The sequence below is a fragment of the Anas acuta genome, chromosome 25 (assembly GCF_963932015.1).
Source record: "Anas acuta chromosome 25, bAnaAcu1.1, whole genome shotgun sequence".
Lineage (NCBI taxonomy): Eukaryota > Metazoa > Chordata > Aves > Anseriformes > Anatidae > Anas > Anas acuta.
The window spans coordinates 2662618-2688377 of NC_089003.1; the positions used below are offsets into that span (position 1 = coordinate 2662618).

At 49.2% G+C, this 25760-nt stretch overlaps 3 protein-coding genes across 15 annotated transcripts in view; 1 reads left to right on the forward strand and 2 right to left on the reverse strand.

Moving 5' to 3' along the window:
* Positions 1 to 473: 473 nt before the first annotated feature.
* On the reverse strand, positions 474 to 19600 carry DNAJC7 (DnaJ heat shock protein family (Hsp40) member C7). 2 transcript variants are annotated; one of them, XM_068660488.1, is made up of 14 exons: positions 19392 to 19600; positions 9547 to 9635; positions 8932 to 9056; positions 8725 to 8838; positions 8111 to 8185; positions 6969 to 7087; positions 6494 to 6647; positions 5550 to 5714; positions 4451 to 4542; positions 3180 to 3253; positions 2657 to 2803; positions 2259 to 2411; positions 1613 to 1675; positions 474 to 754 (listed from the first exon to the last, which is right to left on the reverse strand). In XM_068660488.1, exons 1-14 carry the CDS (start codon positions 19472 to 19474, stop codon positions 717 to 719), a joined length of 1491 nt encoding a protein of 496 aa, XP_068516589.1. In that variant the 5' UTR covers positions 19475 to 19600; the 3' UTR covers positions 474 to 716. The 2 variants fall into 2 exon arrangements, with proteins under 2 accessions (XP_068516589.1, XP_068516590.1); XM_068660489.1 differs by lacking the exon at positions 19392 to 19600 and adding an exon at positions 16454 to 16491.
* Positions 18634 to 22477, forward strand: NKIRAS2 (NFKB inhibitor interacting Ras like 2). 9 transcript variants are annotated; one of them, XM_068660496.1, is made up of 4 exons: positions 18634 to 18868; positions 20134 to 20250; positions 20461 to 20702; positions 21261 to 22477. In XM_068660496.1, the coding sequence occupies exons 1-4, from the start codon at positions 18664 to 18666 to the stop codon at positions 21498 to 21500; spliced, it is 804 nt and encodes a 267-aa protein (XP_068516597.1). In that variant the 5' UTR covers positions 18634 to 18663; the 3' UTR covers positions 21501 to 22477. The 9 variants fall into 9 exon arrangements, with proteins under 9 accessions (XP_068516597.1, XP_068516598.1, XP_068516601.1 ...); XM_068660497.1 differs by having other exon boundaries at positions 18634 to 18850; XM_068660500.1 differs by having other exon boundaries at positions 18832 to 18850; positions 20134 to 20254.
* ZNF385C (zinc finger protein 385C) overlaps positions 22412 to 25760 on the reverse strand; it is a 73702-nt gene continuing 70353 nt past the window's right edge. For all 4 annotated transcript variants that reach the window (XM_068660485.1, XM_068660487.1, XM_068660483.1 and 1 more), the window contains exon 9: positions 22412 to 25387. In XM_068660485.1, the coding sequence (XP_068516586.1) occupies positions 25166 to 25387 (222 nt within the window). In that variant the 3' untranslated portion in view covers positions 22412 to 25165. The remainder of the gene's footprint in view (positions 25388 to 25760) is intronic.

The window sequence follows — 25760 nt, forward strand, 5'->3', positions numbered from 1 at the left end:
TGAAAAAATTCAGCCCAGAGCAAATTCAACATTCCCTTAAAGAGGACAATTCATGGAGTGGAAACACAAAGCCCTTAATTCTAGCTGCATCACAGGGAATTCTCACATAAGCTGCTCTTTTAAATCCAAAGAAGCATTTCTCTCTGATACAAAATTTTTAAGCTCACACATTATCGATTAAGTTAATGCCCAAGTGTACCGTTCTGGTAGAACCATGGCAGAAAAAAAAGAGACATCTTTCAGGTAAAATGCAATTGTATGAAGTTTGATTGAATCTTGGCAACATTTTCAGAAGATTAAGATAACTTACAAGTTACTACAAACCCTAGACATGCTGCCATATCGCACTTTGGAGCCAACCAAAACAAAACAGGAGATTACTTCACCCTCTCACACGGCAAGTTTCCAGGAGGACTTCAGGGAAATCCTCTCTGCTGAGGAGCAGGAACAGTCTGAAAGTACGGGCCAGCATGGAGGGACCAAAAGATTCAAAGCTTTATTTCTTTTAATAAAGTTAACAGTAAAACAAAATTCACAAGCCTTTCCCTCCCCGAGCTGGTTTCCTCTTCACACACAAAAGCACACAAAACAGAGGTCTCCAACCGAGAAAAATGAAACTGCTCTAAGTACAATGAGACATGATGAAGGAAGGAGTCTAAAGTATGTCCGTATTCAAGGCTAAAATAAGCAGATCAGGTATGTGTGTTTGTTTGTTTTTAGCCAAACTGGAAAAAGAAATTTCCAGGCCCAGAAGCTGAAAAAGAAAATGGAAGATATTAGCACTTTCAAAGTTCAAAGGCAACATGGTTAAACACCCTTCTGCAGTAGCTGGATGCCAGGCCAGCACTTAACCCAAACAAAACCATTTGGACAAGTGGGAGAGATTTTAGCTATGATTTCCAGCAGCTAAATTCCAACAGGTAAGAGTGGATTACTGGTAATAAAGGGAAAGGAGGCCTGGAGACAAATTTACAAAGATGAAGGTAAATGGGACACAAACCATGCACGACTTTCCAAAATTCACTTAACAAAAGACATTATGGAACACAAAATTCCCTAAGGGGCACATTGATACTAGGTAAGTGCTGAGACCTTGCTTGGTGCTGTATAAAACCGTCTTACTCCACCATGTGTGAAGAAAGCCTGACCACACTTGAGGTTTGAAGGGACATGAGCAACAGCTCCTTCACTGCCTCCACTCACCTCAAACTGTCTGAAGGCAGAGACCCTCAGGAGGATTCAGTCTTAAAAATGTTGAAGGAGAGAGCTGTGTGACACATATGCACAGGACTTCGGACCAAGAACTGCTTTTTTTGTTGAGCAACAGCAACTGTATCCGAGCTATGGTCAACTACTTATAAGCAGTAAACACCACTCAGAGAGCCCATGCCTACAGGCTACTTGAAAAGGGAACCTTTTGAACATAAAAACTAGAACCAGCCATCAGCTGGGATGCTGTGCAAGGCCTTCCAAGAGCTTGCAGACACTTTTATGTAGAAAAGCCAAATTCTATTTTCAAACAGCACATCAAGCTTGGGGAAACTCGGCCGTCCTGTCAAGCTATTTGTGTACTTACCACTTCCAAAGCTAACAGTAGGACACTTCCACCTACCTTCAAAACTGAAGCCACCTGGCCCACCGAAGAAGGCCTTAAAGATATTATTTGCATCGAAGTCTACAGGGAAGAAAAGGAAGTCGTAAGATGAAGTAAAACAGATGGTTACAGCTTACAGTTTAGAAACTGCTTCTTAATTGAAGGTCCATAAAGCATTTTTTAAATGGACAAAAAGCTGTAAGCAAATAGCTGGCTTTGTCCACTATAATGCAGCAGCAGAGAGCTCTGCTATACTGTACTACAGCACACTATGGGGCTACTGACTGGCAGAAAACAGGTAAAAACAACAGCTGTGAGACAGTTCCAGTCATGAGAGCAACCTAACAACTCTGGATTTTGGACCAAATCCTTTCTGTGATGTGATTTTACATTGCCTACAAAAGACAGAAGCTTCTGCGTAATGGTACCTACTATCCAACAGCTCTGTCAAAGATAATCTGGATTATATGGCACCTATTATCTGCAACTTCAAATAGTCATTGCATATCTGCCATTCAAATACTTCTGCAGACCAAGCCAAGCCACTTCACAGGATTATTACAATTGAGAGGTCAAGAACTGCCAGGCTGCTTTAGAGGAGAAGGCAGACTAAATGGTCTAATCTTTTTAAAGGCTGCTACTATAGAATACCAAAAATACTTACCACCCATGTTCAATCCATCCTCTTCTAGATCTTGTCCACTATCATAGCGGGCCTTCTTCTTGGGATCTGACAGGATGGTAAAGGCTTCACCAACCTCCTTAAATTTCTTCTCCTCTTCCTTCTGTACTTCCGCACTTGCTCCACTGTGTCGGTCTAGTGATATAAAAACAAGCAGGAAAAAAGCTTTGAGTTTCTAGTGTAAATGGAAAATACCACAAATTTCCAGCTGCTACCACAGACTTATTTTAGATTTCTAGCGTCAGAAAACTTGTGTGTCCACAAATTCCCTCTCCTATTTATACTTGGCTGTAAGTGATGGTTGTGGGGAGAAGGGATGTACATGGGAAGAGGGATAAAAGCAACAAATACATGCTCAAAGACATCCTGTTTCTGCATACCTGGATGATGCATTAGTGCTCTTTTCCTGTAAGCCTTCTTGATCTCATCTTCAGAGGCATTTTTGTCAACCCCAAGGATTTTATAGTAGTCTTTCCGTTTGCTCTTTTTCAGTTCCACCTGTGCATTCTTTAGAAGTTGCTTGTGTTCTAGAAAGAAGTGCAATGCCAAGGGAAAGCAGCTTTAGTGGCAGGCAGTTTTCTGCTTTATAAAAGGCTGACAGACCAACATGTTGAGGTGACCTGGGCTGAAGTATTCAAGTGCCACAAGGAGCCAACCCCCTTGGATTTATAGCCAGGCAGCTAATTAAAGTCTAATTACATTTAATACCATTTCCAAATGTAGGTAAACATCCCAGTGCTATTGAACCAGTATTTGTTACACACTGAACCAGAAGGACAAAGCTAACTCTGTCCATTTCATTTCAGGCTACAAGAAAAGATGACTGTTAAAAATAAGAACCGTAACTAGATGTTTTTTGAACATGTTACAGAATATACATGTACAGAATGCTCATATGCTTACCTTTTGTTTTTTCTGTCTGATATACTTTTTCATAGTCTCTTACAGCATCTTCATATTGCTCTGTGTCCATGTAACTGTGGAAAGAAACAACGGTTGACAAGGTGTACTTCACGGAAAATATCAAACGGGGTGCAGGTACAAGCTTTCTGGATGGATATGAATTAAGGAAAATATGTGCACTGGGCTTCAGGAAGAACAATCATTAGAGGGACCCACAAAGGGTGACAGCTACACTGAATACAAGCCTAAACACCTGCAGTTTATGGGAAGTTCTGGCACAGGAGCCTGTTCTCTGGGCTCCAAGCTGAGACCGCAGTCTCATTTGGCAGCACAAGTTCTACTTTAAAGATCTGATAATTACTTCATCCAACAGCAGGAACTAGTACCAGCCAGTATCATTTCAAGGAAGCTGGTGCAGCTGTACACCAGCAGCCCTGTTTAGAAGCGACCATCCTGGCACCTCGGAGAGGGATGTGTCCCTGCCTGTTGGCATTTCAGCCCTGCTCACGTCTTACTGTATCACAACTACTTACTGTAATTTAGCAATTACTGAAATGGAGCTTCAGAAAAACACCGAAGGATGCAAATTAAAATGAATGCACAACAAGAAGGCTGCAGTAATGGTTTTGGTTCACCTATAGGCCAGGCAGCTTGGTCACAAACTAGGGAACCATCAGTGCTGAGCAAAGGAGCAAATAAATGTGCAGTCAGAACAGAGCTTGATGACTTCTCTGGTTGGTGCCAAGTTACAAGACACACAGACCCAAACATCCTTTGTCCAACTCTCTCAGCCTCACTGTACTACATTGCAGTATTATCTACAGCAGAGATATGTACAGCCTCAGCTGATTTCCCTTATAGTGGAAACAGGCCATCCCATTTCAAAATCCAGGGTGCTGGAAGCATGAAACAGATAAAATCTATTATTCCCAGCAACCTTTCTGAAACAACTTAGAAAAGACAGGTTCTCTGGGAGAGAACAACATCTTATATTAGTCTTTAAAAAAAAAAAAAAGGCAAGTCAAGCTTGAGAACAAATCTTGCCTGAACACAGCAACAGATAGACAGACCCAGACCCACACAGGCAGGACAGACTGCATACTTTCCTGTCTTCTTGGCGCCACAAAGAAGAGAAACAAATTCAGGGACTCTTAAGACAGAATCTTTTATTCATTTAAGCTTCAGATTTGTTAGCCTGTCACTCAGTGCTGTAGGGAAGAGGTTCCTACCCACAAACCTGCTCAGCATGTCCATAATAAACATCTACTTACCATTGTGCTCTCCTCAAGTATGCTTTGATATATGTGTCATCCAGTTTTACTGCATTCGTGCAGTCATCTATTGCTTCTTCAAGTTTCCTAAGCTACAAAGTCAGACAGAAGTTAAGCAGATTTTTTTTCTGATTGGGATTCACTTATCAGCATTGTGATTTTAGGCAAGTGGAAGTTGTATAGAATTTTAGAAAAGTCTCACTGGTTTTATGGATCTACATCTATGACATTTTTTCCCAGTCCCCAAAAGCACAGAGCTTTTCTTCTCTAAGGAAAAACTAGAAACTTTGCTGGTGAAGTCGTACAACTACATGGTGCTGCTCTACAAAATGCACTCAGAAACAAGGGGCTTCCTGAGAATGATCTGAAGAATAAGATGTCCTGGATTGAAATGGAATAAACTTAGAATTATTAAGCAATTGTTTTCAGACACAGCCACATAAAGTGTCCATTAAAGCTGCCTCTGATTTATCCCACTTTTCCTAGGTTTGGAAACAGCCCATTTCTTGACCAAGTATGAGTGTTGAAAAGACCCACTGATAGAAGAGGGGCATCAACACAGAGACAGCTGAGGAGGAAACATGCTTAGAGGAAAAGCATGATGGAAATCTGAAGCACTGTCAAGCAAATGCTTCGCTGGAGAGTGCATTACCAAAATACAACAGCAACTCCAACAAAGGTGTAAAATTTTAAGTTACGTCAGATTGTTTTAGATCAAAAAATGAAGCAAGACATGATCTACAAAAAAAAAACAACACACAACCCTCATTACCAGGGAGGAAACAAATAAGGATGCCTTTATGCTGATTAAGATAAGGCCACACTACATTCCTCAACTCCCTCCCACTCTGTGGGAGTATTTGCCCAAGTATTTGAGTTTTGTTTCTTTAGGAGTCAACTTCTTTGGCTGTTTGGAACAGATCCAATTGTTGTGCAAGCACAAAAACCTGAAATATTGCCTACAGCACTAAAGGATCCAGCTGCCCCTGGAGTCAGAGAAGCATACGCTTTCCAAAAGAAGTGATGTGGTATTTATAAACTATGTGGTGAGGAATACAACCCGAGATCAAACGCTACCTGCGAGGTGACCATTTCTTACCTTTGAATTAACTGTACCCCGGTTGCAGTAGAGTTTGGCATTTGTTTTTATGTTATTTGGATCTATTCCTAGTGCTTCTGTATACAGTTCATATGCTAGTTTGTAGTTTCCTTCTTTAAATGCTTTATTCCCGTCTTCTTTCTTTGCTTTAAGTGCTTTGGCATTCTGAAAGAAAATACATCCCGGATAAGGACAGTAGGTCAGTGGTTCAGGAACATGAAACACCTTATTTTGCTGGGTAAGGGTCTTCAAACATAACTGTTCTAATTTGGTTTCAGACAACATAGCAGGATACAGAAGTCACAGACTTGCTACAGCAGCTGAAATGAGATGTAAGCATTTTGCTTTTCCCCAAAGAGAAGCGTTGAAGAAGAGCCAGTGCCAGTTACAGGCATTCTCCACATGAACAAAGTTTGCCTAATGTTTAAGATGAGAACATGCCAGTGAAATAATTTATGTATTTAAAAACAATAGGAGCAGGGCCTCACCTTTTGAGAGCTTATACAACTAAATAAATCTTTCAAAACTTGATTAAAGAACTACAACAGAGTAGAAAGGAGGGAAGGAACTTCCTGAAAGAAACAGTGTTTAAATACAGTCAGCCTGTAGGCACTAAATTAAATCTGTCTCAGAAGTTCTTGGAACTGATAGACCTAGCTTTATTGCCCCTTGATCAGATACAGAAACAAAAAAGAATGAAAGGAAAGCAGTCTTCAGAGAATCACAGCATCACAGCCTTCTGAGAAAGAGCTTCCAGCAGCTCACAGTTATATCTAAAGCAGCCCTTTCAGGAAGGACTTGACTCAATATTTGCTACTGGAGATCTGGGGAATGATTATTTTGAGGTACGAAGAAGGGATTGCTTCAGTAGAAGCAAGTGTTTGGTTTAAAGAAAAAAAAAACGTGGTAATTTTGCAGTCCCGACCTCAATGCTCACAACTTACACGGCAGGCAAGACACGCTTTCTCATGATCAGGAGCCATTCTGAGTGCCTGGACAAAGAACTGCACTGCCTTCTCGATACAGTCCTCATAATAAAGGCAGAGACCACGGACGTACAGAGCATCTGCATTTGTAGAGTCCATTCGTAAGATGTCACTGTAAAAAACAAACATGGTAAAAAAAGTCACCCTATTGCAGTTTTCTTCTGATCTCCAAAGCATTGCTCCTCTGCTGAGATATTTAATTAATTTATCAAGTCTGTGGCAGGGTTAGTAGCTGAGCCTAAGTACAGTTTCCCAGTACAATTAACTGAACAGGGGATAAACTCAGGCAAATTTCCCCATCACAATTTGCATTAAGGGATTTTATTTATTTATTTATTTATATATATCCCCCATCCATTTCAGGTGGTGAAGTATTAGTAGACAGGACATACCACCAGCTGTTACACAAGTTGCAGGCTTTAAAGATGCTCACCTTGCTACAGACTGTGCTTCTGGGTAGCGACCCAGTAGTGCTAAACATTCGGCCTTGAGGATTTTGAATCGGTGACAAGCAGGAGCAAACTCCAATGCACGATCCATGCAAAATACAACCTGATGTGAGAAAAACATGAATGTGAACAAAGCAAAGATCCAAAGGCTTAGTTAGAAGGATTGCCCCACTGCCACACTTGAGATTCCGTGTTTGTCTTTGAACAGGAAAATAAGTGTGCAGACAACTCTTCTGCTGGATATATGTACTTCATTAAAAGGCTTCCTTATGAGCATTTTTGTTTTTTTTTTTTAAGGGCTTTGTGTTTAAAGGTCTGTGGCCCCTGCTGTGTTACTACACCACAGCACTATACAGAGGATTCGAGGAACACCTGTGCAAGTCCCATCCATTTAACCCTTCTGAAACTGTGGGCCCCAAAGACGCAGCCAAGGAAGACAATTCTGCCCCTATTTTCTGCATTAGAAAGACATGTGGGAGGGACAGAAATTCAATAGATTGAGACAGTTTGGACTGGACAGAACACAAAAAAGTACAGTGCAAGGCCTGATCTTACACTGGTCTGACTGCAATGGGCAGGGTGATCTAATAGGTCTTTTCCATCTCTGCCTCTCTGGTGGGGACATCTGCATGAGAACAGGGTCATTGTTCCACCAAGGTTCATCTGCTTTCCCGGCCCGTGACATCACGAGGGCCCGCTGTGGGAAGCACTGTGCTCCAGACTGAGAAGCCAAAGGCTTCTGGGTGAGGAAGAGAGCGAGCAGCTCCAGAAACAAAGATCACATTTCATGTAAGCCTTCCCAGTGAAGCAAGACAGTAGAATTAAATTATTAAATGCAGTTTCTGACAAAACCTGTATCAAATACTTCATGGTTCCACTCACCCTACAAAGCCTGAACCAGTCACCCTCTTTGCTTTTCGTTTGTTCAGTGCTATGAGACCATGAGCTCTGCCATTTTCACAGATACTACAGTTCATGGTCCTCCTTCAGTAGCTGAAGTATGTTGTACAGCACCTCCCATCAGGATGCAGCTAGTACTGAGCAGGGGGATTAGACGTACATCTGGCTGAACTGGCCAGGTATGATATTTTCTTAATGCTACAGGAAACAATCAAGTCAATCTTACCTTCCTGAAATCCCGTTTCTCAAAATCCACTTCAGCTATTTTTTCATATTCTAGCACGGTACTGGCATTCTTTAGCTGAAAGAAAGCAGAACACAGTAAGCCTTGCAGGACAGTCACTGGCCTGTAATGCCACCATGAACAAAAGTGACCAATCCCTAAAGTGTTGTCGGAGCAAAAACTTCTGCAGACCATGAAACAAGAATGCAGATCACAAGAATACTTTTGCCAGCATTAAAATCAGTACGAACTCATGGGACCCAACTGGTAGCCCAAGAAAACGTACACTTGTGAATGAGACACAAAAGAGGTGGCAGCCTTCTACATGCTGCTTCATCCATTTCCATGCTCTCTTATCACCATTCTTCCCTAGTTTTCTCTTTTCTTAGCAGAAAAGCATGGAGGCTATCATGCACAGAAGTAAACTATACAACCTGTCGGTTTACTGCAAAACAGAGACTTTGACACCACCTCATTTTTTCATTACATCACCCAATCATTACTAACCATGCCCGTGATTCCACCTTGCAAATTAGAAGCAAAAGACCTGCCAATTCAATCCATTTCCTTCGACAGCCCCATCTCCCAGGAGTATTTCAGCTTTCAGAACCTCTTACCTCTTGCTGTGCCTGAGTATTCTTATGATCCAGTTCTAAAACTCGTTGAAAGCAGCGGCTGGCAGCCATGGCATTCCCTAAGGAAAGATGGCACTTCCCTTCCCGTAGATGGCCCTGAGAAGACAATTAAAAGGGAGTTGCAAGAGCTGTAATAGGAGGAAACAAGGGCGTTCAGACGTGTACCAAATATGAATTTTTCCCACGTACCCGTACAAAGCTGTCATCCAATCTGACAGACTGCTGAGCATCTCCCAGTGCTTCTCGGAATCTCCCCAACATCATGAGGGTGGCAGCTCTGTTACCATAATAACTGGCATTGTTGGGACAGGTATCTGGAGAAAATGTAAGAGCACTGAGTGTAATGTAAGCAACATACTCAAAAGTCATTGTTGGATTCAAAATCCTTCCCACTTCATGACACCTGAGTGGCCTACGATGGTGCATGAGGGCTTAGAATTGCAAATCAAACTATTGCTCCTCAACTAGACACAGGATTTAACTCGTATAGAGCAAAAATTTGTGGCACTTGGCCTGGCAGCACCGATAATCCTGCATTGGGACAGAAAGCTGGATTATTTCTTGCTAAAAATATCTAGGGTAAAGGACAAAAAAAAAAAAAAAAAAAAAGCTGCAAATGACCCACATGAGCACTAACTTGCATTACCAATCTGGTGAAGTTTTGCAAGGCAATTAAAGCCAGCAAAAAGCTTCCATCCAGCATGTGCTGTTAGAAACCCTGCTGGTGTATTTGGACATCAATAACCAGCTTTGACTTTTAGACACTATTGAGCAAAGATCATCATCATCACCAACTGCTCTCACCTATGGCTTTTGTGTAGTAGTTGTACGCTTCATTGTAATCTTTCTTGGCGTAGTATGCGTTTCCTTGTTCCTTGAATGATTCTGCTTCTCTGAAAGGAAGTAAAACACAAGGGACAGAGCATCAGAACACATTCTGACCAAAACCAAGATCCTGATCCCCAAGCAATCTTGTTACAGCTCTTCAGTGTTCCGAACACTTGTAGCTGGTTGCTGCAAGATTTACTCTGTATGCACTGCTCATGAGAAAAGAGCACACCATGTCCTTCTGGCTCTCGGATAGTTCAGCACTTGACTAGGGCCGTGAACAGGGACACGACCAACTCAGCCGAGCATTACAGGTGTGCAATAGCAGTCCAACCACACCTTTGGACAACCTTCCTTCAGTCGCCTCTAGAGCTGAGCAAAAATTCAGGTGGATGTGGTTAACCAAGTAGCCTACTTGCCTAAGCCATGCATAACCTTAGTAGTCATCAAAGTCAAAAAACTGAGCGTCATCTTTCAGAAGTAGCCCCATATTGAGAAGCAGGGCCAAGAACAATTTCTACATTCAAAATACAGCTAAATAGAGGAGAAATACGGGCACAAGTCTCAAGGAGAAGCTTGGCACTGCCTTGGCAACAGGTCCAGAAATAGTCCTCACACTCAAGAGCAAGCATTTGCAGAGATAGGACATTTAGAAACACACAACATATGGTTTAAAGCCGCATCCCTTAAACTCTTGAAAGCACAGTTTCCCCTAATGGAAATTAAACCCTTCCCTATCTTCTACCTTCATTTTAGATCAGCAGTCTGAGAGAGAACTCGTACCATGGTGTTGTGACGTTTAATTCAGTTTTACTGAATCAAATTCAGTGATTTAATTCACTCGCTTCCCTCCTAGACTCATGTGTCAACACGACGAGACCGGCTCAAAAGCGGAATCGCCATCTCCAAGACGCAGCAGTCGCTGCTCGTGCCGTGCCTTTGAGCCTCCACTGCTGTAGCCAGAGCAACAGGCACTGTTTGTCCGCTGCCTGGAGCACTTGTACAAACAGAACTCTGTCCCCAAACATCAGGGCTAGGACTAGCTCAAGCTCCCTGCTCAGTGCCCTACCAGGTACGCAGCCAGCACATCTACGAGCCCCAGCAACCAGCGGCGAGCAGCCCAGCCAAAGTCATCTGCACGGGGCAATGCACAGATCACGAGACGTACAGTTGAAGCTGACCATCACAGGTCATCCTACTCCTCTTTGAGGGACTGCCAGCTGATCTGAATATAGCCTTTGCTGAAGCGACGAAGCAGAGGCCAAGGAAACTAAAATAGCCGGGTGCACGGAGCGGAGTTGCGCTTGCGGGCTCAACCACGGGCGGCTTCCAGGCTGTGCCGAAATGCTTCAGCATTTTCTTGAGGGAAGGATCCAGAAGAGAAGGTGTCTCTTTGCACCACTTATTGCGGCAAAGCTATTTACAGGGAAATCCAGGGTAAACAAATCCAAGCCAAACCAGAGAACACGGGGACAGAGCGAGGAGTCGCAGGGCTTTTTATACACAACTGCTTTCATCCGATTCCAGAGCAAGCACTGGCGCATCAACTGCTTGAGAGCAATTCTGATGCCTGAGGAGCTTTATTTTGGTATCTGGAACTACAACTCTAACAGCCAAAGGCCCGAATCAGAGCAAGTCTCCAGCCTATCAGGTGCTATAAACATGGAGATAATCTTTCCCTTTAAAATTCTAGGCTGATCTGTCACATATGGTATAACGTAAGCGATCCAGGTCTTCGTTTCTGTGCACCTTTACAAAATTCAAAATGAGACGCAGCTTCGGGCAAGTTTCAGGACAGGGCTTTGCCCAGGGGAAGCAGAGACTCATCGTTGATAAATCTTATCCTTAGGAAACCTAACAGGACAGAAGCCGACTGTCTTCACAGAAGGCTGTAGCTGCAAAGCATTCAGTGGAAAAGCAGCGGGGGGCTTACTGTGCACTGATGCCATCCCATTTCTCTGCGCTATCATGAGCAGCCTCTATCAGTACAGAAAATAAAGATGGAAAGGAAGGCTGCATTTTAACAAGCTGCCAAAATCAGAGACCTGAGGGTGCTGAGCAGGTCTGATAAGAGTCCACCACCGCTTTGCATTTCTATTTTGGAAGTACCTAGAGATCGGAGCATCACGTGGGAGCTGCAGTTATCTGCTGGGAGCTGCGCTCCCTACGAAGCTGCCAACCCAGTCTCCTCTCCAAAAGGGGGAAAACGCTGCCACGGCCCCGCAGCGACCGCAGGGCACGGCTCGGAGAGGCAGCGCGGCACCAGCAACGCTCAGCGAGCCTACTAGGGAGAGAACAAAGGGAATTGTGTTGCAACAAGTTCACATGTTTTTAACCTCATTGAGGCTTGCCATTGGCCATTCCCACACAACCGCCTCATGCAAAGGGTTGTTTTCACAGAAACAGCACAGTTTTGCCAGCTGGCAGAACAATAGACACAGGGAGCTGCCACTCCGAGGGCCTGGGGGGCCGCAGCTCCGGTACGTGATGTTGGCTTTCGTTTTTAAGTTTCACTCTCAATTACACTCCCGGCACGGGCCAGACGCACCCCTCCGGTAACTCTGTTGATGTCAAACAACGGAAACGCAACGTAATCACGCTGGCATGTTTCAGTGCAGTAGGATGAGGAAGGAAGAGGGTGCCAAAGAAACGGGTCGGCGCAGGGCTCAGCGGATCCTCTTGCCACTGCTCCTGAGGTCAGCAGCACGGCGCTGCACGAAGGCTGGTAGGTGATGTGCTTCTTCGTCCGGATGGAGAAGTGGCGTCCCTCCTGCTCCCCTGCGGGCTGCTCTCAAGGTCTAGAAGCCATTATGGGCTTGCTGGATGGATGTGTCCCCTAATCGGTGGGGCTCATGCTTTGTATGATCAAAACTGGGTCCAACAAAACCTTTTTTATTGACTATTACACATCAAGCACTTCAAAATGCAGTGGAAGAAAATAACCAGCAATTCTGCTCTACCCTGGCAGTGAGAAGTTTAACCAAAATCTTTGTTTCTGTACTTATAAACGGGAAAGGAAATCACAGATCCCATTTACATACCTTCACTCAGAAGCTCCTTGTTGTATGGTCTAAAGAGAAGGATGAAGGGTATTAATGGCAGAGCTCATCTCTCTGAGCCTCTGCAGTAACCTGCTTAGCCGACCAGCCCCTGATTCATAAGTCTTTCAGCAATTTTACCTGTCATGTCAGAAGGAAGAACTGCCTAAGAGCTGGAGGGCTGGCTGCCAGAACACCCCGTCTGCCAACAAACTGCTGGGAAGAGTTGGGAAAATGGGAGAAAGAAAACAGATGCAGAGCAGAACCAACTCTCACAAAGCACCAGCATTATGAAATTCTAGAGAAAACATGCGAATACAAGAAATACTCACTTCTACTCTTTTCTTTTTTTTGGTCTGTTTCCCTTTTATGCCTTTATTTTAGCACAGATTGATAGACCAACAAGTCACAACACCTCAGCTACCTGTGGCAGAAAGGAAACATGCAAATATCTCTATTGCTCACATAGCTTAAAGCTTCATGATGAAAAAAGATGATGAGAGGAGAAAAAAAAATTCCTCCGCAGCACAAAGGCAAAAGCCAGTTGCTAGAAATGCAGAGCTTGTGGTCTGAGATCCTAGACACAGAAGAGAAGCATCTCGCCCCAGTTGTGCTCCACTGACATAGAAAGCACACAGAAAACAGTTCTTGTTTACCACTTGCCATAACAAGAAAAAATGCAGATCTCCTGATATCACTGGTAATTGTTCCAATCCAAACAGATGCTGCAGCCTGAATGAGATCATTCTGCATCTCGCACTGATGTAGGCTGCATTCCCCACTTGCTACTTTTGAAACTGAAGAAGAATCGTGCTTTGCTAAAAATACGCCCCAGGCTGAATGGGTTGCTTTGTTCGGAGTGGGTCGTGTCTTCTCAGGGCCTCTCCACATCGAACGCCAAAGACAGGGAAGAGCCACCCCGAGGACCTCGGGAAGAAGCTGGTCTTTCATTGCTTGCGTGCACCAAGGGCTCACAGGGAGGGAACTGTGTGTTGTAACTCTCCCCCCGTGAAACAGTCAATTTTTTTTTTTTCTCCCTTTTGTAACATTTGTCCGATTCTTCCCCCGTCACCCTGGAAGACCTGCCGTTGAGACAGGCAGCAGCCACCCATCCCTCACGCTCCTCTGGTGCACCCAGAGGGCAGAGGGTGCCACCACCACCCTCCTGCCCCTCGCCACGCCGGCGCTCGCTGCCTGCCTGGTGGGAGAAGGAGCCGTCACAAGGCTCCCTCTATTCCCCGTGCCCTCTGCTGAAAGCTCAGCCCCTGCTCGTTCGCAGAACAGCCGAGCTATGAGAAGCAGCCAGCCCGCGCAGCAGCGACACAATCCCACGTTTGCCTAACAACTTCTGCCTCCTCCTCAGAGCTCGCACACGCAGCCCCCACGCGAATGCCGATTACGGCTTCCACCCCTCCTACTCCAGCTCAGAGGGAAGAACACGCAGACCTACCTTGCAAGGCACCTCGTTTTCCTAAACCACCGGGATCTGAAGTGGAAGCACCTCCCAGACCCCGCTCCTACACTAATATAGGGGTACACTCACTCAAAGCCACGCCATCAGGCTAAAAATTCCCCATTTCAGCAGGCAGCACGCTCGGTACCTCTCAGCTCTCACAACCATTACTTCATCTCCTGCCTCCATTACAGAAGAGACACCAAAAAAAACCCACAAAGTAGGATTTAAGGAACACTATGAAATCCTATTAGAAAACTCAAGTATCTCAGGGTCACTGGGGCATTGTCCAAAACCAAGAAACCCAAAGAAATCTCAATTTTAACCGGGCCAGCTTCTGCCCCATGGACAGCCACGAGGTGTCTTGAGTCTGGCAAATCTGTCAGGCCTCAATTTCCATGGGGATGCCCCAAACCGAAAGGAACACACCTGCCTTTGCCAAGCCATCCTTGCAGAGGCTTCTTCCTTAATAGCACACGGTGCCTCTATCCTGCAGCTTCCTTGTTGAAATCCAGACGAGATTCTCAGCTGTCAGATATTACTCAGCTGCTTGGGTAAAATAAGTTTGGTGATCTCAATACAGTTCACAGCAGGCAGATGTCTAGAGCTTAAAATTAGCTGTCGTATTTGCCACTGGACATATTATACTCTCCCCTCCCTTCTCTCAGGGCTCCAAAGGGAAGCCAAACACTAAGTGAGCCACGGAGATGTTCAGACAATAAATACCTCTCCGTGGGCTTTTCCAGGTTAGGTTTTCACTTTGCAGCTGGGGATTTTGAGGGAAGGGAATGTCTAATCTCATTAGTAGTGTTGGTGTTTTCTGTCTCTGGTGCATGAAGGAAGATTGCAGGGGCAAAAACAGGCCCCCAAATGCAAAACAAAAAAAAATCACCTATAACATATCCTGTGATCATCTCCCGGGGCTGGACAAGTCTCACGCTGACCCTATTGCAACAGAGACCAGAAGGGATATAGAGCAGAACAGCAAACCACGCAGAGCATTTCCCTGCACATCAGCACCCCCCATTGAGCAAGGAGTGGGTTTACTACCAGCTGCAACGGATCAATGGGAATGAAGACATTGACTCACGGCGTGTCCCAAACCAGGGAAATCGAGTCTGCGTGTGCTAATACCTGGGGAGAACTTGAGTCTGTGTGTAATAACCCTGTATGGATCCTGTAAAGGCTCACCAACTGAAACACGAAATAGGAAGAGCTGCCTTGGGGCCTCAAGTCTTCCCGCAAGAGTGGCCATGAGCAAAATCATTAATAATCAATCCAAAGAGAGTACAAAAAAAGCCATGCTGTCCTCTACGCACGCCCCAGAACGTTCCCAATACCCGAGGACAAACTCGGATGAGGAAGACCGAAAGCCACAAGCACTAAAATATGCCACAAGCAGAGAGCACGAGCGAAGAAATGAGCCAGTCCTCGCCCCGCAGCTGCGAGTGAAAACAGCCAGATGAGTCCTGAACTTTAATTACGCGGTTATGTAATGCACCTTGCGAGCAGAGCTCGGTATTAACCTACTTCATACTAATGGCTCAATCATTTCTGGCAGGGTCACACCAAAGCCTTCCTGGAAACCCACAGAAGGGTCTAGAACCAGCTAGAGATTGCTTTCTTCCACAAAGGCCTGAGTGAAGGAAGCCAGCCAGCTGTAAGAATTACACGGGAAGACGACCGCATCTACAGCATCATTCACCCCAAAAAAGGCCGTCTTGAGATAAATAAAGGTTTGAATTGCTAGTACTGAGCATCTTCTTCAGGCTGTACGCAGCATCTACCTAATTCAGAGTATTCAAATACTCTGCAAATGTATGGGAGCCTAAGCATCGATGCGAGGAGCCTCTGCAGTTCCTCATATTATCCTAAGATCATAATTAGGCATTAGTAAAATAGGCTGGATTTACAGCCTGGGAAAGTTGAGTGCCTATTTGCAAGCAGAACAGGAATACTGGAACAGACTATTCCATCACTGAGGCTGATCCACAAACAGAGCCCCTCCAGCCAATTCATCCCCCAAAAGTCCTGGCAGCACTCCCTGTAAAAGCACTCAAGTCAAGGCATTATTCACGAGGAGCCCGAGCAGGACGCAACCCATTTCACGTAAAATAGCAGCGGAAAGATTCGTGCTAATCATCTACACCTGACAACCTCCAGGCAACATCTGTTGGACTCACCAGTGACCCACATTTAGCCGAGGTCTGAAACCTTTTTGACTTCTGCACCATTTACTTTGTGTGGCAAATTTCACGTTCATTGTTGTATTAAGGTTAACTATGCTTTCCTGCTGAGGCATCAACATATCTGAAGTCTGCAGAAAAAAACACTGTAAAAGCAGCGGTCTGCACAGATCATTTCACAATATTTTCCAAATGGTTTGAGATACCTCTTTTTAAGAGGCTTCTGCATCCTCCAACGCTGAAGAAAGAGAAGAAAGATCCAGTCTTAAACATGGGCATCGGACAGAACCTCGAGCTGCCAGGAAGATGACAAGGAAATTCTCCCTGGCAAAACCCCAGCAACCCCCAGCTCTCAGATCCCAAGCTCTCACATCATCTGGGCCAAGGGAAAAGCAGCTCCCAGGGGTTAGAAACCTTTACAATTTAGAAAGAAAAGTGACTTTGGGGAGATGGACCAGCCCCTGACTGCACAACTTGGGCCCTGCCCACCAGCTGCTGCCCTGCAGAGGCAGTAAGAGCACGACTATCTAGCAGATAAAATTAATACGGTTACATCAACCCTCTTGTGTAAGGACCCTCACAACTTGTGCGGCCGCAAACAATAATTATCCTGTGACCACACTCTATTCCTGTCCCTTAAACAACTTGTGAGTGAGCCATTCAGCGTGTTTACAGCTGTTTCAGTGCATTACAATCATTCTGAAATACTCCCTGCTTTTGCCAATTTCATTATCTTAATTAAGCCACAGAGAACAGAATCACGCGTTCAGACAAGGGTTAGTCCTTTAAGCAAAGTATCCGTACCGTGTCACACTGTAATTCCTAAAGAGAAGTACAAAACACAGAAACCCTCGATGCTAACTTACAGCAAGTAGGGGTTTTCATTTATTTTTGCCGTTTTCTGACAGAATCTAGCACAGTCACATCATAAAGGCTGTATTATACCAGGTTCGAGAGTATGTTTGCGTGTCCCCGTGCAGCCCTTACACAGCTCAAGATGCTTTACAAACGTTAGACACCTAATTAAGCCTCCAACGACTCTCCCTAATACACCAACTATCACCCTAATTTACATGAGATCAATCGAGACAGAAGTTAAGCAACTTATGTAAGCCTGGAAGGGTCGCACAGTCAAGAGGCTAATGCACAGGAGATTCCTGACCCCAAGAAAATCTGCTCTGACTGTTTAAAGCCTAAACTTTCCGACCAAACAAAAAGAGAATAACTGCCTGTAGAACGTCATCTACTCACAGCTGGTTTTATGTCATTAAAAGAGAAATGATATCCCAGAACGACAAGAGAGGAAACATTGTGAGAGCACCTCCAGAAGCACAGAGGGACTGCTTGAAGGGTGGTACTGGCCTTACCATGCCAAGACAACCCAAGATGACCTAGCCTGGCCCTGTTCTTCACTGCTGAAACTTCCCTTCAAGGCAGGACAAGGACCAAACGCTTATCTCCACGACCACGCTCCTGCAATGAAAGTCAGGGAGGAGGAAGGAAGGGTGGTGTTAGAAGTCACCGTAAGCTGACAGTGCCTTCAGCATGACTGTTCCATTTGGATGTTTTTACCATTTCAAACATCACGTTTAATTAGCCCGGAGGAACGAATCTCACACAATCAGGGCTTTCCCAACTTTACGGGCTGTGCAATTTGTCGGTATCCTATGCACAACGCACGGGTGCCTCTTCAGCAAGATTTAATTGAACTCCTCAGAATGACATCACCAGGAAGCTCGCTCCCTCCCCGTGCTGCTCCCCAAGCCTTCAATTTCTGACAGTAAATAAGCAGCGCAAAACACCTCGGGCCATCAATACTATTTTTGAAGATTGTATTCCTCAGAGGCCACTTTCGGTTTTGTTTCTCCTTATGATTTTATCAGCTGCATAATTTTCTGGAACAATTGCCTCACCTGCCACAGAAGGAGCTCTCTCCTTCCCAGCTCCCCGGGAGATAACAGACTGCCAGCTTGAAATGCTGCAGAACCAGCAGAGTTTCCTAGACATTGGACTTTTCGCATTTCATTGCCTGCAGTGCCTGCAACACTCAGCTGCTGGCAGGAACGAGATCACTCGCTCTTGAGATGAAAATGTGCAGCCAGAAGACAGGCCGGGATTCCTATACCTGCCCCAGCCGACACCACTCCCCTGGGCACGCTGAACCAGACCGCTTCAGAAATAAACCAGCTACTGGAACTTTTAATAGTCACTTGGAGGGCCTCTTTAATCACGTTAACATTTTCAGAGCATGACGCTGGCCTACAACTGACTTTTTTTTCCACCTTTCCATTATGTCCAGCAAAACAGGACAGTGTAAGAACTGCTTTAACTACCATGTAAAGATTTCAAATGCTTACAGGCCAAGGAAGTCAGGTACACCACAATGCTAAGACAACAGACACAGAAGAAGCAAAGAATGCTCAAACCTAAGGGTTTGAGGCCGCCCCTTCCACAGTTGAATCATTCCTTCCTCATCCTAGCGAAAGCTTTCTTTAGGAAATTAACCGGCGTGGCCTCAGGACAGAAAGGATGTTATGGGTATCGCAAGACACTCGAGCTGCAGTTGACTGAAGACAGGAGGACTGAAGGCTTCGCTCCAGGAGGTGCGGAGAGAGAAAAAGGCTGGTGGGGACGGGAATCCTGGTGGGGACAGAGGCCCTAGGAGCTCACCCAGGACACGCAGCCGAGAGCTGCCGAGCTAACCCAGCACCTAGCAGCCAGCACAAACCCCTCGCTGCAGGTGCCACAGCTCCGGGCCCAGCGGCCACCACCTCAGAGCCCCGGCTCCGAGCCCCAGCCCCCGGCTGTGCCCTGTGTGGGACCGAGCAGGGGGGCGGGTGAAGGGTGAAGGCAGCCCCCCACTGCCCTGCTCAGCACCCGGGCTGTCCCCCGAGCACCTTGCTCAGCACCAGCCCGGGGTCCAGCCAGGAGAAGCCCTGCACGGAGCCTGCACCCCCCCTTCCTCATCTTCCTCTTCCTCATCTTCCTCCTCCTCCTCCTCTTCCTCTCGCCCCACACCCACGGAGCCCCGCACCCCCCCTCCACTCCCCCCTTCTCCACCGTTTCCCAGAGGAAGACCCGCGGCCTTCCTCGCCATCCTGAGGGGAGGAGGAGGAGGATGGGGCCGGAGGGCAGCGGCCGTACCTCCTCGCCTCCTCCTCCTCGCTCTCGGGCTCGCCGGCTCCCTCGGGCGCCGCCATGATCACGTCGCACTCCGCCGCCGCCATCTTACCGCCAGGCCGGGCTGAGGAGGAGGAGGAGGAGGAGGAGGAGGGGAGAGAGAGAAGGGGGGGGGGACGGGGATGGGGACGGGAGGGAAGGGAAAGGGAGGACGGGGCCGGGCGCCGAGCCGGAACGGGCGGAGCTGGAGGCAGCCGCGGGGGGGGCAACGGCGGCGCCGCCGCGAGGCTGAACGGGGCTGGGCTGGGAGAGAAGCGGGAATGGGGAGTGGGGGGGAAGCCGGGGGGGGATGGAACCGGGGGTCTGGGGGTCGTGGAGGGAGGGGGGGGCTCAGGATCGCTGCTCCGTGCCCCGCCGCCGCTGTGTGCTCGCTGCGGGGCTCCGCAGGGCTCGGGCTGGCCGCGGAGGGCGCTGTGGGCTGGGCTGGGCTGGGCTGGGCTGAGCTGAACCGAGCCGGGCTTGGCTCGGGGTGGCCGCGCCTCTTCCGCCGCTGCCACCGCGCAGGTGAAGCCCCGGAGGGTCCCCGGTTTTGGGCTCGCAGGGCTGGCACCGTCCCGGTTGTGCTCCCCCAACACCACCCTCACCCCCGGGGCTGCCACTTTGGGGGGTAAAAGGGGTTGGAAATTAGCGCTGAGGCCGGGTGTCGGCCGGGGAGAGCCCCCCCCCCTCCCTCCCCTTCCCTGAGGAGTGTTTTGTGGTTTTTCAGGGGGCTCCGGAGCGGAGCTGAGGCGGCATGGGGAAGAGCTGCAAGGTGGTGGTGTGCGGCCAGGCCTCCGTGGGGAAAACGGCCATCCTGGAGCAGCTGCTGTACGGCAACCATGTGGTGGGTGAGTGGCAGCAAGGGGGCTGAAGGGGGGAAGGCCCTGACTGGGTTTGGGGTGTGGGGCAACCCGCTGCTGCTGCCACGACCCCCAAAAACCCAGCACCAGGGCAGAAAAAAGGAGCAGCGTCCACCCCAGATCACCCATCGGGACAATTCTGTAGGCTGTGTCGTGTCCATGGCCCCCAGGTCACCCTGGCCACCTCTTGGCAGGTTCTGAGATGATCGAGACCCAGGAGGACATTTACGTGGGCTCCATCGAGACGGACCGCGGGGTGCGCGAGCAGGTGCGCTTCTACGACACGCGGGGCCTGCGGGACGGCATGGAGCTGCCCAAGCATTGCTTCTCCTGCACAGACGGCTACGTGCTGGTCTACAGCACCGACAGCAAGGAGTCCTTCAAGCGCGTCGAGCTCCTCAAGAAGGAGATTGACAAGTCCAAAGACAAGAAGGAGGTGAGCACCCGCGATCTCCCCAGGGGAAAGGGGTTGCGGAGTGGGGTCTGCTCCCTTGTTCTGTGGTTCTTGCCCAGAGAGACTCCTTTCCCCTGGCTTGTCACAAGGTGGTGATAGGGAGTCCTGTTCTGTAAGACCCGTGGTTGTAACTGGCTGCTGTGCTGGGATGCTTTCAGGGGAGAGCTTTTGCTCTGTCACTGTGATTGTTCCACAGCCAACGGGCAGGAGGGCTCTGTGCCAGAGCAGGTTTGTGGATCTCTTGCTGATGGTTGGGGGCAGGGGTCAGCTGCTTTGTTTATTTCACAAGGGGAATCAGTCTTAAGGGCGTTTACAGAGATCTCTCTTGGCCTTCTAGCCTGGGCACTTCTGCTAGCTGCTGCAGTGCTATGCCTACAATCGCTCAGTGGGGCTGGTTTGACACATAGACCCTAACAGAAGGGGTGTTAGCTGAAGGACATGGCCTGGCACTAAGGGTGCTGCCAAGCAGAGCCAGGCAGCACTGTTCAACTCTGCATTTGTTACCTACTGGGATTCTTCTCACCCTTTTTTGTTGAACAGGTCACCATCGTGGTTTTGGGCAATAAGTGTGACCTGCAGGAGCAGCGCCGGGTAGACCATGACGCAGCCCAGCACTGGGCCAAGGGTGAGAAGGTGAAGCTGTGGGAGGTGTCTGTGGCTGACCGGCGTACGCTGATCGAGCCCTTCATCTACCTGGCCAGTAAGATGACACAGCCACAGAGCAAGTCTGCTTTTCCCCTGAGTCGCAAGAACAAGAGCGGCGGGTCTGTGGATGGCTGAGACTCGTTTTCCCTTCCCTTCTCTCAGCACCTCCTCTCCCTCACCTCTCTCCTTCCCTTGCACGTACCTCCTGCTGAACCTGTGTGGTGTCGTGGAGCCTGCAGGAAGCCTCGTGGCATGAGGAACAGGCATCCCAGGGCTGGGGATGGTCTTTGAGGAGGAGAGAGGTGACCCATCTCCCTGCACTGAGACAAGCGCTCCTTTCACTGCCCAGGCCCTGCCAGTGTTTGAGGTGCTACAGGAAAGCCAGGATTCACTAAGTGACACTCCTCTGCTCCCAGGGCACAGGCTGGCACCTGTGGGCTGCGTGCTGCCCGAGGGGAGATGTAGCACAAGGCTGGCCAGCAGGTTGAGATCAGCTCTGCACCTGAGTGCAGGCAGGCCAGAGGAAATGATTGCCCCTTTCAAGAGCAGCTCTGTCTTGTATTTACTGATACTATATAAGAAGAGCCCCTTTGTCCTCTCCCAGCTAGCTTTGTGGTGCTACAGCTTTGTCTCAGATCACCCCTTACCTGGCCATGCCCTCTGCTCCTCGATGTCTGGTGTAGTCAGTCCTTGGTCACGAGGAGCCTCCTGTCCCAGTGAATGCACAGCGCAGAGCAGGATGCTGTTCCTGAGGCAGGGTCAGACCTTGGCCCCACGTCTTTTGGTGCTCACATTTTAAAACTGCAGCCTTCTTACTGAGTGTGGACTCAGTCCTGACCTGCGAGGTGCTGGGACTGTGCTTAACCTGCACACCCAGATGCTTTAGGGCTGTGGCAGCTCTCACTGCCCGTCAGTCACAGCGCTGCCTCTCCTCTCAGAACCACCACAAGACAAAGGGAAGGTGGCCCAGTCCTGCCCAGCAACATGTTTCCCTTGGCTAGTCTGGATTTAGATTAAAAAAAAAATAATGATGAGAAAGCCCTGGCTTGTTTATACTTGTTCCTTTTATTTACTGAGTAACACAATAAAGCAATGAGATTCAATTATCAAAATATTTTCCTTTTTTTTCCCCAACAGTTATAGTACATCAAAAAATATACAGTGAACATTACAGGAGGGGTACTGGCCAAGTCCCTAGAGTCTGTTTATTCAATTATTATTTTTTTTTTTGAATCAAACTGTTCACATCACTCCAAGGTTATGTACAGAGGGGCACGCGTTATCGAGCGCTATGGACTATGCCCTACTACCTAGTACAGCATATGCTAAGTCAAAGGCAGTAAATGCTTTGGATAGCACAGGAGCAGGGAGGGATCTGTGGAGGTTGGAGGGGATGCGACAGAGGGAGCATGTTCTTAATGCAGCTTGTTGCAGTATTATTGTTATTTAGAAGGAATGGCTTTCAAGGGTTAAAGTGCCAAGTGTAGGAGTGTATCAGGACTCCACTGGTGGAGGGGGGGTGACAGGAGCAGCCGCTGCTGGCTCCAGCACAGGCTTTTTTAGAACAAAATGCAGGGGAACAACCCCACGGGGTGCCCAGCAGCTCCTGCAGGCTGGAGCATGGCTGCAGCTGCCTGCTCCCCGTGCTCCCGAGGCTGGTGTGCGTGCAGGAGGGGAGGCGCTGCCCTTTGCTGCTGGAGGCCTGGAGGAGAGCACAGTGAGATGGGTAGGGGTTGGCTGGAGCTGGGGTGGCCACGGGCTTCGTGGCACCGAGATGCTGTTGGAGCCACGTCCCTCCTGCCCCAGCTCCTGTCCTGGGGGATGTGGGGTCAGCTGTTGGTCCAGGACACGCGTGGGCTGTGGGACAGTGTCCCTGTGCAAGCCACTGCTGGGAGCTTTCTGCCCTCAGCTGCAATCCCAGCCAGGTCTCCCCCCACCCCCAAGAACTCACCTCTGCCCCCATCTTCCCATACACAATCTCCCTTCCCCTTCTCCAGGTGTCCTCTTTTCCCTGGGGTGGAAGGAGATGCCCTGAGCAGATAAATCCATTCCCAGAGGCTCCTTTGCACTTCTGGCCTCTGTGGCAGGAGCACAGCAGTGGTGCTGCGGGGCAGTGCTGCCCGTGGTGGGAGCAGACGTGTCCTCCAGACACAGGAGCATGGCTCTGTGCCACCAGGACCAGCGGCTGCTCCCTCCCTGCAGCAGTTCCCCAAAGCTCCTGTCTGTGGAAGCAGAAGTGTTTCAGCCCCGGGAGTTTCCTGGCAGCAGGTTCCTGTTCAACCTCATCCAAGGCCTCATCCTGAGCAATGGTGGAGCACACCGGGCAAAAAATCCTCCCGAAATCCACGTTGCTTATGGCCAAGGTGTCAGATAGGTGTGCTTGTGCGTGTGGATTCCCAGGTGTGCAAACCACCAGCCTCTTCCCCAAGGCTGGGCGAGAACACGGGCCTCATTTCGGGACGCAGCAGAGGTCTCTGAAGCAGCACCCAGGCTCGGGGACGGGAAGAGATGCCGGAGGAGCCGTCTGCACAGAGCTAAGTGTTGCTTCGTTTTCTTCCTGCTCCAAACAACACTCCCGGCTGTACAGACAGCGTGAGCACCAAAGTAAAAACGCAGACAGCAAAGCACAACGAGCGAGCTGCTCCCACGGGATTGCATAGATCGGGGTGGGTTGTCACTCCAGCGTAAGGTTCGTTTGGGTTGCAACTTTTCCTGCAAGTTTTCTATTTACAGCAGCGCGCCGGGAAGCCGGGGCGCTGCGGGTACAGTTTTCGGAGCAGGTCCTCGCTGGGCCTTCTGAGCACAGTGAAAAGAGAGCATCCGAGGGAGAGCCCCACGCGCAAGCTGGCGGTGCCTGCTCCTTCATCCCTGATTGTCTGGGCTGCCGGGGACGCCTTCGTTTTGGGGGAGTCGTCAGAAACTCCTCGGAAGCTCCTAATGGGGACGGGGCTGGACGGCGAATGACGGCGTTACCTTTCACCGGAGAACCAAAAAAGTGCTTTGGGGACATTCACGCAGCCTCACAGCATCTCCCCTGAGGTAGGGGCAGGGTTTTCCCCCCCGGGGGTGGGACGGAGGCAAACAGCTGGTGCTGAGCAGGCTGGACGGGGCTCGGGGCTGTTCTCCAAGCTCGGGGTCACCTCCTTCCCACCTCGGGGAGCGCAAAGCGGCTGGCCCAGCTCTCTGCTCCTCACGGGGCTGGAGCGGAGCCCGTGTCTGACCGTGTGCCCAAATTCTGTGCTTCTTGGGTTGCCTGGGCGAAAGGCGATGTGCTTTCAGAGGGAGGGGGAGCAAGCCCTGGGCTTCGCCTATTGCTCTCTGAGTAAAGTTGCGATCGCTGTGGCCAGCGCCCACCACGGCGGGGGCTCTTTGGTGTGGGACGGACGGGGCTGGCAGGGACTGGCAGGACAGAGGGGTGCTCCATAACCCCTCACGGACCAGCCAGCTCCTCTCCTCCCAGTCTGCTAACTGGGAGGTGAAACAAGAAACCCAGCAGGGTCCTGGTGGCTCTGGCACCGTCCTTTCACCTGCATCACCCAGCCCTTGGGGGTGAGGGGGGACCCTGCTGAGCACGGGGCTGGCGTGGGCAGGGGGAGCAGTGGGACCCGGGGGGCTGGCCGGACTCTGCCGGGGGCATCTCGCTCCACCAGGAGCCAACTTCGAAGCAAAAGGAGGAGAAGCCTGGGTCGACGTCTACTACTACGGTTTCCCATCAGCCAGAAGAAGAGCAGCCTGGCCGGGCACGCTGCCCCGCGCAGCCCCCGTGGCGCAGCCGACGGACCCTGGGCGGCCGAGGGGCTCTAGTAGGGAGCGAAGACGATGGGGCCCGGCGTGGTGCGGACGTGGGCCGGCGGCGTTCGGAACAGGGCTGGTCCGAGGAGAGGGGCTTGGAAGAGGGTGGTGGCAGCGGCTGGTCTCAAGGCGAGGGGGCCAGGCACGGCGCACACGGCCGTGGTGAGCGGGCTGGGGAGGAAGCGGGTGGCCAGCGTTTTGGTGAGGTGCTTCTGCAGAGCCAGCTTGGACTGCGGGGAGGGAGAAGGAGAGAGGGTGAGGCTGTGTGCAGGATGGGACAAGCACCCCTGCATCAGTAAATGCAGCCCCCAGCCCGATGGTTTTTGGGCTGCCAACTCCCCACTGAGCTAAATCATGAGGCTCAAGTCTCTGCAAACGAACTTTTGGGCTTGGTTTAGCTGAACCACGCCACCTCTTCCCACCCCAAGCATCCAAACCCCACAACTGTCCCCTCCAGAAATTGAGAGACAGGTGGAGGAACCCCCAAATGCTGCACCAGTTTCGAAAACCGCTGCCAGGGAGCCAACAAGTTCTCCCCATGCTTTCCTTCACGTGAACAAAGCCTTGAAACTCCTCTTACCCCTACCCCTCTCCCTCCCTGAA

Excerpts from the sequence above, each read along its gene's own strand:
- NKIRAS2 (XM_068660496.1), top strand. The coding sequence starts at position 18,664 with ATGCTCAAACCTAAGGGTTTGAGGCCGCCCCTTCCACAGTTGAATCAT. Across the intron at positions 18,869-20,133 it reads AGGTGCGGAGAGAGAAAAAG|GGGGCTCCGGAGCGGAGCTG; the intron begins GCTGGTGGGGAC and ends GTGGTTTTTCAG. Across the intron at positions 20,251-20,460 it reads TGCTGTACGGCAACCATGTG|GTTCTGAGATGATCGAGACC; the intron begins GTGGGTGAGTGG and ends ACCTCTTGGCAG.
- DNAJC7 (XM_068660488.1), bottom strand. The coding sequence starts at position 19,474 with ATGGCGGCGGCGGAGTGCGACGTGATCATGGCGGCGCCCGAGGGAGCC. Across the intron at positions 8,839-8,931 it reads TGGATGACAGCTTTGTACGG|GGCCATCTACGGGAAGGGAA; the intron begins GTACGTGGGAAA and ends TTGTCTTCTCAG. Across the intron at positions 6,648-6,968 it reads GAAGCACAGTCTGTAGCAAG|TGACATCTTACGAATGGACT; the intron begins GTGAGCATCTTT and ends TGTTTTTTACAG.